Source organism: Saccostrea cucullata, unplaced genomic scaffold (genome assembly GCF_032062105.1).
Source record: "Saccostrea cucullata isolate Sc308-1 unplaced genomic scaffold, CSIRO_AGI_Scuc_v1 ctg10357, whole genome shotgun sequence".
Lineage (NCBI taxonomy): Eukaryota > Metazoa > Mollusca > Bivalvia > Ostreida > Ostreidae > Saccostrea > Saccostrea cuccullata.
Window position 1 is genome coordinate 6,677 of NW_026923856.1, and position 15,829 is coordinate 22,505.

The 15,829-nt window shown below is 34.8% G+C and overlaps 1 protein-coding gene across 1 annotated transcript; it reads right to left on the reverse strand.

The window, feature by feature from the left end:
- Positions 1-4,847: 4,847 nt before the first annotated feature.
- On the reverse strand, positions 4,848-5,609 carry LOC134265125 (uncharacterized; the record flags this gene model as incomplete). The annotated part of the gene is made up of 1 exon (XM_062747362.1): positions 4,848-5,609. A coding segment is annotated over exon 1 (762 nt), but the record flags the coding sequence as incomplete, so codon positions are not given.
- Positions 5,610-15,829: the final 10,220 nt, after the last annotated feature.

Genomic DNA, 15,829 nt, shown 5'->3' on the forward strand with positions numbered 1-15,829 from the left:
ATTATTTAGATTAATTTTTGCAGTAAAATCGTTTCTTCGTAGATTCGTCTTCATCCGATACATAGGCTCTATGTCACTCATATACTGCATGTTCTATTTGTAGAGACATGCACAACTCGCTTATGACACATTTTCTTGATTCCTCTAACTTTTTAAAGTTTATTCAGGATTTTTCCTAAGTAAAACACAAAACTGCATCGTAATCAACTGCTCCGTGACGTTCTAAAATGTCATCGTTTTTGTCGTTTTCAATTAGGACTATCTCTGTTCTCAAATTGATTTCTTTTCAACAAGGCAAAATATTACGCCATGAGTTGAAATATGAATCAATGAAACATTTCTCAATTTGAGTTTCTAGGTTGTTTTTCGTTTTTGCTCCGTTTTACAGAGAAAATGACTGCATACATAATTTTAGTGTATTGTATGTAACTAAATTTTGACCTACTCCGCGATCCAGTTTTTGCGTTATTAAAATCTGGATAACTTTTGAACGAATTGTGATAATTTTTTTAAAAAAATTAAAACAATTTTTTTTATTGAACGTTTTCCTTCCAAATTTAGATAACATGTGACGTTAAATAAAAAAATATGACAGAAGTTCACGAAATTTTCGAACAACCCTGTACATACAAATGTAGGTATTGAGGCTTTATACTGGTTGATACATAATATTTGTCCACATTACAAACTGGCATAAAATGCAATATATTTAGGATCATATTTATACATAAAATCTAAATACCCTTTATCAAAATACGCTATTTACGGAAAGAAGGAAAAATAATTTAATATTTGCAGTACAACGTCGATTCGTACCTGCCCATATATCTGTGTGTCATGAAATGATTTGACTATAACATATGGAAATTACGTATGCTGCTTATTTACAATTTTTCCAGTTTCTGTTACGCGGACTTATGCATTTAGGCTAACTCAAAAGACTTTTAATGACTTCATTTTTTTGTGCATCATATCTCAAAATATTAGGTATCGAACAGTCTACAGTAAAATTTATAGATTTCCACTTCATTAGATCTCATTGTACTTTGAACATACAATGCTGAAAAAAAACTCGCAAGCTTTTAAAATACCACAGAATAACCTAGCCACGTACCAGAAAGATACATGTATGAAAAAAAACATACAAAGCCCAGCTTCTCTGCTCTTTCGTGATTTTAGTCGGTGAAAATCCTTAGCTTATGTCAGTATTACCTATCCACCTACAGGTAGTCATACCGATTGACATGTTCCATTAAATTTCTAATTGAAATCTAATCTAAACACGCTATAAAACGTCTAAACATTCATTGGGAAGTTGTTGTGTGTTTTTTAAAAACAATTTTTGTCTTATTTTATCTTTACATTCTTTGGATTTGCATGAAGTTTAAGATCTTTAATAAATTTGTTGGTAGGAACTGTAATATGCGCTTCTTAAAATTGAACTATAAATACTCGAGCTATGAACCACTTTTCTATTATGAAAGTGAAAACTCAAAGAGTGTAGAAATAATCATCCCATTTATGAAAACAACAACTTTTGCACGTTTATAGTCATTCAGCAGATTTATTTGTGAATTGTTGATAAAATATTTCTCACGATGCTGCTGCTGTAAAGCAGAAACTCAAGAACAACAGGAAAGGATTGATTGATTGATTGTATATTGTTTAACGTCCCTCTCGAGAATTTTCCACTCATATGGATACGTCACCGTATGCCGGTGAAGGATTTCAAATTTTGACCGTTGCTCGACACGCAAGGCCATTGAGCATTGAGGAAACTTTATCGTGCTAATGCCTGCCGCTGACAAAGGGCCTTGGTTTTTAAGGTCCCATCTGAAGGACCCGCAACTTTCACTTCAAAGTGCCGAGCGTATGGCGAAGGAACAGTTGCTACCTATTTTATTGACTAGGTCAGTCGCAGCCGAGATACGAACTCACGACCTCCCGATCGCGGAATGAACGCTCTACCGACTGAGCTACAGTGAACGTTCAAAAGGAAAGGAAATAACAGCTTTGATTTTCTCCACTTTGAGGAAAAATGTTCTCTTATCGTCCTTTAGATATCATTACATTTTAAATCAATAATATGCCAAAATACTTCTTGCTGGGGTCCAAACATTGACACAGATGTCTTCAAATTTGATATGATATTCGTATACTACGGATTGAAAGGTTCACAAATAGGCCTGAATGTAAAGTTTATTTTGGATTACAAGGATGATATGTTACAATATATTGCTTGTGAAAATAAGAATGTAAACAGTTAAACTTTTTCAATTTTGGATTAACGGGCAAATTCCAATTTTACTTTTCTCCCCGACGGCGTTGCTTTGGGAGATCATGGAAAGACGATTAATTTTGTCCATGTAATTTGATGTTCTCTGGGCAAAATGAAAAAAGGTCCTATTTTTTAAAAACTTACGTATCTCGTCATCTTTAGCGATTTCTAAATAAATAATGCATATCAATCTAAATAAGAAATACATTAGTAAACCGAATGTAGCATGGCAAATCCGAGCAAGTTGATACACCGGAGTTCACCAGTGTCATACGATCATAAACATATTCCATTGAATCTGTCTCTTTATTCATCTCTCCCTTTCGAAAAATTTAAAATCTTTTGACATTTTGTTCCATAATCAGATAACCTATCACAACCTTCACAGAAAAAAATGACGTCCGTGAAAGTTCATCTTGAAAATTACCGGTATTTACAAATTATGACTGCATTTTGAACAAACTGTTTCAATATTTTGGAGTTAATGTCATCACTCACTTACTCACATTAGTTTTTTTGTTATATTAAAAACTACACAAATGACAAGAAAGAAAAAAAAAAAGAATTACAGTCCGTAGAACAATGACATAAATACGTTCACAATAGTTTAAAATTTTGAGCTTATCAGATACATTGCTTATTATTCTTTGGTGAAGTGTTCATAATTTATTTTATTATTATAAAGTAGTAAAGAGTTGATTCTTGCATCGCTGGCCCGAATCCCACTTCGGAACCTGGAGACCGATCCTTCGAATGAGACCGTATAAACAGAGGTTCTGTGTTGAAGTAGGTGCTGGAACGAAAAGAAATCCCTCACTGCTCGGTGGCCCCTTAGTTTCGAAAATAGGAAAGAAAATGCAGCTCTAAACCGGCAAGTGATGGAGTCTCCATATGAGTGAAAAATCTCGAAAGGGACGTTAAACAATATATAATCAATCAATCAATCATTGACAATGAAGATGACAATTATCAGCAATGGGTACCTGTTCCTGTGTCAAAGATTTGCTATCTTTTTTAAGTCTCTATCTAGAAAATTAGTAAAAAAAAAAATAAGGATTTCAGTCAAAATGATCATAGTGGACCTTTACGAGAAGCGCTGACTTTTACAGATGACGAATTACTTTCACAGTGTATGGAAGCTCTTTTACGATATTATAATGTAGCTCAACATTTAATTCAACGAAAAAAAACGGGCTACTTCAAAGCAGAGTTAAAGCAGAGTTAAGCTGTCATTGAAGAAACGACAACCATTCTACCCTTAAATCCAGTCCTCCTCCTACAAGTGCCCCGAACACCATAACCATTACATTAGAAAGTTATTCTTTTCTATTATCAATTCTGTATCTCCGTAGATGTAAATGTTTAAATGTCCAAGTAAATAGTCAACTGTAAAAGTCAGTGCTTCTCGTAAAAGTCCACTTTGAACACGAAAACAAAATGTTATATTATTTTTTCAGCTTGAATATAGATTTCATTATTCCTATGTCATATCTAACACAATCTATAGTGCTAATATTTCTCTGGAAATATCTAGAAATTATTGTTTAACGTCCCTCTTGAGAATTTTTCACTCATATGGAGACGTCACCGTATTCCGGTGAAGGGCTTCAAATTTATACCTATACTCGGCACTCAGGGCCATTGAGCAGTGAGGGTTCTTTATCGTGCCAGCGCCTGCCGTGATACGAGACCTACGTTTTTAAGGTCATATCCGAAAGACCCGTGACTTTCACTTCTAGTGCCGAGCGCTTGGCGAAAGAACAGTCACTACCTTTGTTTACGTCTTAGGTATGACGCAGCGCCGCGAACGAGAATCTCATTCGAACCCGGCCCTCCCGATCACGAAGCGAACGTATTAGTTTGGAGAAACTGCAATTAAATTTGTCAGGGCACACTCGGCCATTTAATATCCAGAACGGTTTCTGACGCAATGACATAACTTTTTATCTTCTTGCCACAAAATTTAAATGTGACTTAAATACACGTGGTCAGAATATGATTAGTTTTTCGTAACACTAACAAGCAATTTAACCACTGCCAATTTTAGAATTCATTTAATAATTCTATTTTAAGACGTGTCCAAAGTCATCATACTTGACCAAATTTAACATTTTTAAAACGCTGTCCAAAACAACATTTGCATAAACTGACATAAAAATATTCCATTCATCGGTACTACTTAATTTCATTACTCAAATGTCTGGTCCGAATTCCCAATTTGCAAATAAAAGTTACAAATTTTGTTTACATTTTTAAAACAGTGAAAACAAAGTAATGTTAAGTTTTACTTTGCTCTGAATAGAGATAATACAAATTTAAAATTAAAACATATTTTAAATTACAACACATTAGAATGATGATGCAAATAATACAAAAAAAAAATCGAAATTATGATTGTGCATTTGTTGTATGTAATGTATGAGTATATCACTATGTACAAGTGTGATGGTATAATTAATTTTATCTGAATTTAAATAAATCAGCAAATACTCACTATTTAGAGTTTCTCACTGGTTTTGTACTTAAAAAGTAAGAAAACTTAATAGCACAGATATTTCATCATTCTTACACTAGTATCATCCAACTGAGAAACGAACAGATGGTCCTCACTGTCAATAGTTACACTACAAGGCTCTTGAACTCCTTCGTAGTTCAGATATCTAAGGAAGTAGCCATCTTTGTTTATCACGTGAATTAATTTGGAAGCTATGATAATATGGTAGCTCAAGTCACAGCAGAGATCCATTGGACTACCAGAAGGTTGAGGAAAGTATGAAAAACGGTATTTTCCGTACTTATCAACGACAGTTAGTGAAGGGGCATAGTTCTTGGCTTCGTCGGCTTCGCTGTACTCTGCCACACAAATATCTCCATTTCCGTTTATTGAGATATTTTGAAGGTTTCTATCATTTCGCTTTCCTGGGTCGTCGAGTTTAATTTCTAAAAGTTTCTTCCCTGAAGTAGCATACTTTTCAACATGGGAAGACTTGCAGATAAATATGGTATTAGGTCCAACATACTGAAGGCCTCTCAAACCCCCCTCAATTTCTAAAAATATCCTATCGCCTTCTCTGTCAATTTTTCTGATTCCTTTTTTGCCTGTATACAATACACCGTCTTCAAATGGTGTCAAAAATCTGGGCGAATTTTTCGTCCGAAAAGTGGTGGGTAATGTTTCGTCTGTATGCATGAGTCTGATATCAAATGACACAGGCGAACTAACGAAAATCTTACTATTACTAGCGAATCTGAGGCAGTGCATAGAATGATATCCTCCAGGTAAGGTTCTCATAATCTTAGGATCATGAAGTGTTTTCTTGACTTCTGCCATTTTTCGTGAGCAAGTATCTGTGCAATCGCTATCTTATTAATGAAACAGTCTATCATTCTTCGTCATAATTAAACAACACGTTATTATCTGATTGGTCTTGGACAGTCATGTGTTATGGCCATAACTCTTTGTTAAACATCGTGGACTATATCTTCATCAAATCAAGCCTAAAAACTTGTGAACTGAAAAAGGAAGATGTAATGATACACCGAGGAATTTTAAAAAATGTGATTTTTTCTCAGGGTGTGATTTAATTGATGGATTTCATTTTATACTTAAATGCGTAAAATATGAAAAATATGCCGCCCAAGCATTTATATTCTAATACAAGTGTCGATCAGCTCAAATTCAAAGGAACTGTGTAAACTTTGAGAATATTATTATATGTTTTGCAAAGAGATTCAGAAATAAACTATTGGATTGATTAATGTTTTTTTTTTGTATCAATGCTTAATTTAATATTTTTAATACTTTATCAATTTTGTTCATATAAAATGTTCACCTGACTTAACTGACTGTTTATATGTATAATGTATTGAGTCTCTTAGTTTTAATAAAGTCAAAATAAAAATCAACCCCTTTGCCCTTATTTCTTATCGTCCGTTGAACGAAAACTCCTGAAAGCAGAATGACGTAACTAACTCAATTACGATAACAAAAAAAAATTGCAACTCTCTAGCGATCTTCTTTCAGATATGTTTTTGCGTTAAAAGGGGTGTCCAAGGGATTTCCCTGATGTTTATCAGTTTTTTTTAAAGAGAATTCAGAACGTCGCCGTTTATGATAGCTTTGTGTTTTTTAAAGCTTCTTTCGTTGACTCAGGAATTTATTCAATCATGCCAAATATGCACTACACGTATGTTAAGGTCAGATCTTAATGACACATTCCTCGAAAATATAAAATCTTTTCCGCGAATCGGTCATTGAAGTCTAGGAACTTATTCAACTTATCTAACAGGAATTAGGGTAACTTACCAGCTATTTGTACAAGATACCATATTAGGATGATATATCTTGTATAACACTTATGGGTGATCTTCTGATGGCCTACATTACACTTTTTTTAACTTATATCTTAAACATACTGAAAACAATGTACGAGGGATGTTAGTAAAGTTCACGGACAAGTTCTGTTGTTAGCGCGCTATTTCCAAGAAAAGGGTCAAACCTTTCGGATAAAATCTTGATTTATTTTCCAATAACTATACAAAAATTTGTGCTCCCCAGTGATCATTGAAAAATATACAGCATTTCTATTTTGTTAAAACTTGCTTCACAGAGTATGCCACATTTTTCACGTTTAAATCACAGAGACTTTTTACTAAAACTAAAAATTGCACAATTGTAGCACAAAGAGATTTATGATATTTTACCTGTCGCTAAAGTATTCATGAAACGTCATTGGGAGAAATTTCAAATAAAATACACTGTAGGAAGGTATGTGAAGGTTTTTTTTAGTCATTTCTAAATGATCAACGCGTAAAACACAGCCAAAAATCGGAACGTCATCAAACATCATGGCGCACTGCACTCCGTAAAAATTATGCGTGCAGACAGGAAAATGAATGTCTAAAAAGAGATTAAGATATTCAAAATACTGCAGGGAATTTCCTACACATACAAAGGATAAGGTTTTCAAATGGTTGTAGCTTTATCAGAATGGAATGATTAACATTTTGAATGATTAACTCTGTCGATACTTCAATACCTCATCGCATGCCTATATGGCTTTTCATATTTTCCATTCCTGATCGATTATCTGCATAGACTTTTTAAAGATCTCAATATATTCGAATCAGTACAATCCGAATCAGTGCAAAAGACACAAGTCTTGATATAGATATTCGATTTTGAAGTAAAAAAATAATAAGATAAGATAAGTTTGAAGAAATGAAATATTTATGGAACTGGACAACATTTAACGGGTTGAAATCTGGTTGTCACGTCGCCTAACGTCAAGTGATTGCTCCGTGAATCCAATGACCTCATAGTAAAAATCAAACAGAAACAAAACTTTTTTTTATTTTAGGAATTTATTCAGACGTAGGTCATACTTCACGGTACACAGATTTTCCGTGATTCATGTGTCCGCAAGCTTTTCGAACAACCCTCGTAGAAATCACAAAAGAATGGCAATCATGTATTAGTTTCATATAATATCAATAAAAAAATATGTATTTGAGAAACTTGTGGTATGACCTTAAATAAATAATGGTAAGATAATGAGATAAGGGTTTTATTGAAAGAGTAAAAAGTTAATTTAAATTTACTTTAAGTGGATATTTAAGACGCAGTAATCAAAAAGAACAGTAGTTCTAATTACTGTAGATTTATCAAAAGAAACGAGTGTTTGACTGTGCTTTTTGTCCTTGTAGAAAAAGTGTAGGTAAATTATGATAAAGCACATTTTGATTAAAATAAATATTCAGATAATGAAATGGTCTACACATTTTGCTAATCTGTGGCCATTTTATATTTATTTGGCCACAGATTAGCAAAAAAAATTGGCCAATGCTTGTGTTATAAATTCTATAACAATGAACATGTAATGTGCAGTGTACATTCCTGGATTATGACGTGACAATCGTGATGACGTCATAATAGTAATGACATCATTGACTGCTTTGTATTGTATATTGTTACCATGTAAATAACTTAAAGCCACCAGGGCAGGAAACAGAGGCGCTGTTTCAAGGAAATTAAATAGACATGAAGGATCCGAAGAATGTTCCAAAGAAGTTCTCTTGTTAGTTTACGAGGACTTGATGAAGAAGAGAAGTTTGATGAATAATTTGGATGAGCAAATACTGAGTAAGACAGCTGAGGAGGAGATCGAGAATGAAATCATTGAGACAGATGAGTATAATTCAGAGTTAGACATAAAACTGATGCACTTTAAAAAGTTCATTGACAACAATTTTGCACATGCTGGGACTGGGTAGAAAGATTCTTACAAGTCAAATGATGAAGGTGCCGTATAATATGTCATATTATATATGTAATATATATACAGAAATAAAAACGTTTAGAAACTGGTTTAGAGATCAGAGTGTTATTAAGATTTTGAATATTTTTCATACATTACAAAGATATACAAAACATTTTTTAGGAACATCTCGTATGACCTAAAAGGTAATACAACGGAGCAGTTTCGACAGTTTAAATAAGCCATTGAGTGTAGGAAATTCTTTTTGTTTGCAATATTGTACTTGATTGTTGACATGATGAAAACATTCAAATTTATATTTCTTAAATTTCACAATACGAGCTCAGTAGTAGCCGAAATGCGATATTGTATGTTATGACATATGTTTTCTTTCTCAGTAAGTTAATACGAGCTACCTTTTTTATTGGTCTAGGTCACTCGGGGCGTTGGTTCGAACATACTGCCCCCCGATCATAGAGAAAGTGCTCCAAGTACTGAGCTACCGTGACGTCCTAAATTTCCTGTAGAAGTTTAAAAATTCGTAGAATATGCAGGATTTTTTAGATATGCTATTTATTGATTGATGGCATGTTGTTTGAGGTCCCATTATTAGCAGACCTATTTCTGTATTCATATGAAGCAGAATTTGTGAAAAATTTTATGCGTGAAAAGAAGAAAACACTTGCTGTGGCCTTCAACTCGACATTTAAATATATATCGACGACGTATTGTCAATAATGGTAATTTCCATTCTTATGTCGACACGAGATATCCTAGTTAGCTTGGGAAAAAAAATACAACAGACACATCTGTTTCATATTTGAATATTTTACTTAAAAAGACGATAATAGTAATCTAGCAACCAAGCTCAATGAAAAACGTGATGACTTTAACTTTTCTATCGTCAATTTCCCTTACCTATGCAGCAATATACCTTCATCACCTGCATGCATACTGAGTTTATAGATCTCAGTTGATTCGATATGCAGGAGCATGCTTTACGTTTGAAAAATGTTTTACAGTGAGGGTTTTGGGGATTGGAACTTTATCCTTTTTTGCATTTAATTGCAATTGGATGCTTCTGATGCAGAAAAGTAGCAACATTAGGGGATTTTTTATACCCAAGTTGAACATAACTTTAACTAAAGAGAATGTACAATGAAAAGCTGGCTGGGCTCCCCACTTAATACTCTAGGTACTTCATCAGATAAATAACAGGGAAGTGCAATGTTCAATACCAAAAAAGAAGTTGACACTGGAAAAAAGTTGGCCTTAATCACCCCCACCCCCCAACACACACACACCACCACCATCACGAAATAGGATTTTCGAATTTGGGCAATTCCTTTTTTTTGCTAGTCTATTTCTTCAGGAAAGTAAAAAAAAGGTTTGCTCTGGCTGTCCCAACATAATCGATGCTGCGTGGCGGCGTGGCTGTGGTGGCGTGGCTGTGATGACACACAAAACAAATAAAATAATCAAGTAATTGTATCTTCTTGCCTTGACAAACGATTAAGAATAAAATTTGCAAATATGTAAAATGGTTCAATATCTCTGAATTTATTTTTTGCCCCTTTTTCCCTTATTCAGGATAATAATTCATGGACAAAAAAAGAGCATTTAAACTAAAACGTCACATACCGTATAGTGGGTTATTTTAGTTAATTTTAACTTATTTTGGCGTTTTAATGGCTTTCGTCTAAAAATTTCAATAGCTAAAACAGTCAGTTACTTGTAACAGCTAACTTAGACTTTTTAGTGTTCATCTGCAAAGAGATGAAATCCTTGGTCCGCTAAAATAAATTACGCAAAAATTATTGGCATACCTTTTAGGAGGCAAAACGCCAAATTTTACACCCGCCAAGAAAATCCTCTATACGGTACATAAAACGTTATGCCGATCCAATATTGGTTGGACACAATATCTAAATAAATTTTAACATATTTGTGAGTCCCATACATGTTACTTTGTACGTTTACAGATATGCATTTATGTGTGTAAATTTGCGTGTATGTCTGTCTGTTTTTCGAGAAAGATTCAAAGTCATTTGTTGGCTTAGGTATTGTTGCTTCATTGTACGAAAAATTTAACTTCTGAGTGTATGATTTGAAGTACAGATTGCATTTTGTACATTCTTTGTATTAGCTTATTTTTGTGAACCGTATAATTGCATCTAGTTTTAGATATATTTTGGTTGATATTTTGATTTGTTTCTACTACATGTTTGTATTGTTGATTGAGATTCATTTCATCAATAATTTAAAATCTCAACATGTATGGTGTTAATGTTATGTTGAGATAAAGGAAGGAGGAGGAATTAACGTCTTTATATGTGAAAATTAATGATTTCTAGCATTTACTAAAACTAAAAACTAAGACTTTTTCTAATTATACAGCATATTTTTTACACTAGCTTTACGTATCTTAATATTTTTCTAAAATATTTACTGATCTGTTCTTTAAAATCCTGATTAAAATTATCTAATGCATTACATTGTAGATATCATTACATGCTATTTAAAAGAACACATGCTATCGATAATGAAATATATATACAGAAATGAATTTTGTATTTCAAAAGTATATTTTTAAAACCTTTCCTCTGCTAAAGAAAAAATCGATGTTATTGAATTCAAATTTCGTGTCCAAGAGGCCCGGGTTCGGTACTTGTTCGCACGCCGCGTTAAACATAAGATGTAAAGATGGGTTGTGACTGTTCCTTCGCCAAGCGCTCGGCACTAGAAGTGAAAGTCTCTGGTCTTTCGGGTATGACCTCTAAAACGTAGTTCGCCTAGTCACGGTAGGCGTTGGCACGATAAAGAACCCTCACTGCTCTATGACCCTAGGTGACGAGTATGATTCTAAATTTGAGGCCCTTCACCGGCATATGATAACTTTTCTATAGGAGTGAAATTTGGACGTTAAACAATATACAATCTGAATCAATTAATCTCTTTATTCGTACACTTAGTTTTGGTCTTTGAGCGTAATCCATAGAATTTCGTCTTGTCCATGTAATGTTATTCTAAACTTGTGTTAAACTTTCAGGTTGGAACATGTATAGTAAACTCAGAGAAAAAAGTTCGTTACAACTGGATACAATGGCTTCATTAACCCACAGAGAAAAAAGAGCATTCAGAAAAATGATCCAACATTTTCCAAGACAAGGCAGAACAAAGTATCTTTGTCATTCTTCCTTATTCCTCAAACTCCAGAAACGGTCTTATCAACTTATCATAAAAAATGATAAAATACTCTTTTTAATAGACTATTATCCGAAAAAATAAAAAAACATGTTTCTTGGATGATAAAGACCACAGCTTGAATAATTGTTTCAATGACAAATGTCAGACAAGCATTTAACAATCATTGGGTGCCACACACCTAAATCGATAACGGGCGTTATGGCACCTCGCCTTCTAGGGTAATCCATAGCAAGGCGTAACAATATTTATATATAGACTCCTAGGGTACCCTTTAGCGAGTCAGCTGGGACATTTAATTGCCTCCTAGGGGATTCCTTAGCGAGGCTACTACCTGTTATACCGAACAGGCAAGCCCACTATACCGAGTAGGGCAAAAATAACCACCCGTAATACCGAACGGGGTACGAAGTTGCTGTTATACCGAACAGATCCCTCACACAAGCTCCTAGTGGACTCCATAGCAAGCTTGTATTGGCTCCTAGGGTAGCCTTAGCGAGCCACAACATGCTCTACCAATCACGTAAAATAGATAATCATACATAAACAATAATTAATATAATGAAGACAAATATCTCTGCTTGTCTGACATACCCGCCACTCAGAGATGTCTATACATGTCTGCCACCCAACAAATAAAATTTAAGAGGAGATAAAAGCTCCAATGGCTGATTGAAAAGTGTTTGTTATTATTGCATTTCCCACGTCAGACATATGGACTCCGTCAGCGCGGTAAAACCCCTCCTCAAAAAGCTCTATATCAGGGTGATTAATAACTGCCGTTTACTGATGCGACCGCCCTACAAGCAGCTCTATTAATTCTTTTCCGCTTCCGTTCGACGGAACATATGTCATGACCCCCTATCCATTTTCTGCGCGGAAGTATATCAGACCATATCATTTTGCAACTTGGTAATCTGTTTGCCATTAAACATATGTCGTGCTCTATTCTGGTACATAATACCTCGCTCTTAGTTGATGTGATTCATTCCCCGCTAGGTGGATAATTAAATATGCAGGAGGGGGACATTTAGTTAACTTTTGCTCGATAGAGTTAATGAGCCCCCCCATTTCATGCCCCTTTTACCAATCCAGGTTCCCTGAACGCCTAAATTTTCCAAGCGTAAGTTAGTAGTCAGATTCGTAGCCGCCCATCTACATGTCCAGTAAACAATTGAAGATCCCACAATCCATACAAGGTGTTATAAAGATGCAATAAATAATATGGTAAATACAACTCATTTACAGAGCTCACATCATATCTATTCTAATATACTTAAAGAATGCGCTTGATTTCCAGCGTCCCAATAATTGGATGTTGTCATGTGATACCTCTTTTAATGCAAGACACGTTGCACCTCCAATTCTTTTCTCAATTTCTTTTTTGATATTGTCTCTAGCGACATCTGCATGTTTATAAAAAGAGGCAAATTAGGTTCTTCTGTTTTTTTCCCGAGGACCCCGGTAATACAATCGAAAACCAAATTGAAAACCATTAATAAGTTCGTTTGCTACTTCTAAATTCGGATAATTTGCAAAAGAATTTTTTAAAGCTGCAGTGTTTATAGGGGAATTTGCTAATTTAAAATTTTGATCTTTATTAGTTGCAGCGGTGCTGTTTGAAACCTTTGAGGTACGAAAAGTATCATTTGTTGCACAACTCGATTTTGGGTGCTTTCCTTTACAAAGAGAACATAAATGCACATATTTGTAATTGGCTGTAATGCAACGGCCTCTATTGTAACTGAAGTACACCAGTTTGGTTTGGTACATGCGATGCAGCGAGGCTAAGTTACGGCCTTGGTGGGACAGCTATCAAGCGTAGCCATAAATTGGAATTTAATTTTGACCAATTTCGGTAAGAGATTGCTTGACGCACTCTAAACTGTTCGTCGTAATTTCTCCATCCCATGCCCGGAAATTTCCTCGCTGCGTCGCGAATGACAAACATATATTGAACAAATTCGGCTGCCCTCCCTGGGTGCCTTTGAATATATATGTGCATGAATAACAGAAAAGCGTCAGTCCATCTATCGATGGTTGCTATCTTCTCATTCAAAACTTTGGGCTTAGCTTCAAGTCCCCCCTTATCATTTAGAACAAAATTACTACCAGCAGCGAACTGCTGCAGTTCAGCGCTTCCCTTCGTAAGCAGGGCTAAGTTTATATAGTTCCCCGCCCAATTTTTTTGTTTTAAAGCGATTGGAACATGGGCACATATATCGTCCCAAGCGCAAACCTCCATGTTTGGCATAGCCCCGAAATTACCTGCCGGTGACAGGGCAGCTTCCTCCGGGACAGGCCACGAAGTAGAAAAATCTAATTGACTACCCTTATTGTTAATAATGAGCGGCACATGCTCCTCCGCAATTCCCGTGGAACTTTGAATGTTTTCCTCCCAGGCCTGGGTACTTGTACCAGTCACCAATCCCTCGATCTCAGGGTCTGCCCTGGTGTCAGCGTGGTGGACAGCGGTCAGGTTTCTTCTCCCCCATTCTGCCCTGCTGCTGCCTGGCTCCCTTGGTCCGCTTGTTTACCCTGGTGGACTTGGCGGTGACTTGGGACTTTCTGGCTCTAATAGGTGACATGATTTTTCGCTTTTGCTGAACCGTTCTCGGAGGCTTTAACTACTTCAAAACAATTATCAAATGCAGAATCGCTGGGAAAGCTATCGAGCAAGAGGAGGAAAACGCCACGTGCGCCCCTCTTTTATACTCGCGGCAATCGGGGGGAAAGTGTCATAAGACCTACCCCCTGTGTTTTTCGGAAATCAATTAAATGCGTTTAATTAGCGATTGCTTTAAACGACCTTGTCGAAAATTCTGAGATGAATGCGGTTGTAAATAGGCACAGAACATGTCTTTTAGAATTTTTCGTGTATGTAACACTGTTTCCGTAAAAGCGAAATACTGTTCATTTAATCACGGAAAAATAAGGTGATTTATTATGTCAACGATGAAGCTGAGAAACCAAAATATACGACGAATCTGCGAAAATACTTGAATATGCAGAAATAAAAGTGCAATGTGCATTTTCATCATTTACTTGATGCTATAATAAACTACATTTAATTGATCAAAATTCCTTTTGTTGTATCTTCAATTGTAAAACAATTTTGTTTTTCGTTGAAAAATTGGAAATAACTATTTCCATGAAACAAAAAATAATTGGAATGAGCATCTGCTGTTCAAATTTGCGATAAAAGAACAATTTTGAGCTTCAATTGTATCGAATTACATTATCATCGTCCTGTACAATATTGATTCTTTCGAATTATAAAACTGTACATTGGATTTTATATAGAATCTTTCCTCTGCTTTATTTTAGTCTAATGATCATAAAGGATTAAGTTACATACAAATTTATCATAGTAAAACATTTTAACAGCGAGATAAAATATTCGAAAATGTAGCTCATTTTGCTTTAAATTTGTGATTATAATTAAAATTAAACACGTATATCTGATGTTTAGTTTGAGGAATGTTTCCTTTTGTTATTCTTTGACAAAAAGGCATTTTGAGTTACAGAGTATATCAACAACCGAAAAAATTGAATTTTCTTATACTTCATGTACTGCAATATCCCTTATTTTTACAAAGGGATTAATTTTGATTGTTTTCTTTGAAGGAATTGGTATTAAAAATGCAACATAATCATCATGATTTTTAAATAAATTCCTCCTATACAAACGTTATAAACGCCTTACATGTGAAAACAAATTTCCAGTGCAGAAAAAAATTATGCTTGATTTTATAAAGATCGCATTTGAAAAGATTTGGGGAAAAAGGAACTGCAAGGTCTACCCCCTGGTACAATTTATGTGTGATTTACAATGCAAACATATGAATATTAATTTACACTGAACTTGTCAGCAAATACAATTTATCATTGATTCAAATGCCGATCCCTGTTTTTCATACTAATTGTGAGGCTATTGTTTTTTTCAGGTTTTTTACATAAAGAAGATCCCACATTACGTGTGACCGGTCGGCAGACCACTTCTCCATGGCACCTTATCCTTCCCTTTTTTTGAGATTCCTGTTTGCTGTACTCTGATTTTGTGTTGGTTGACTGACTTTTGAGGTTGATT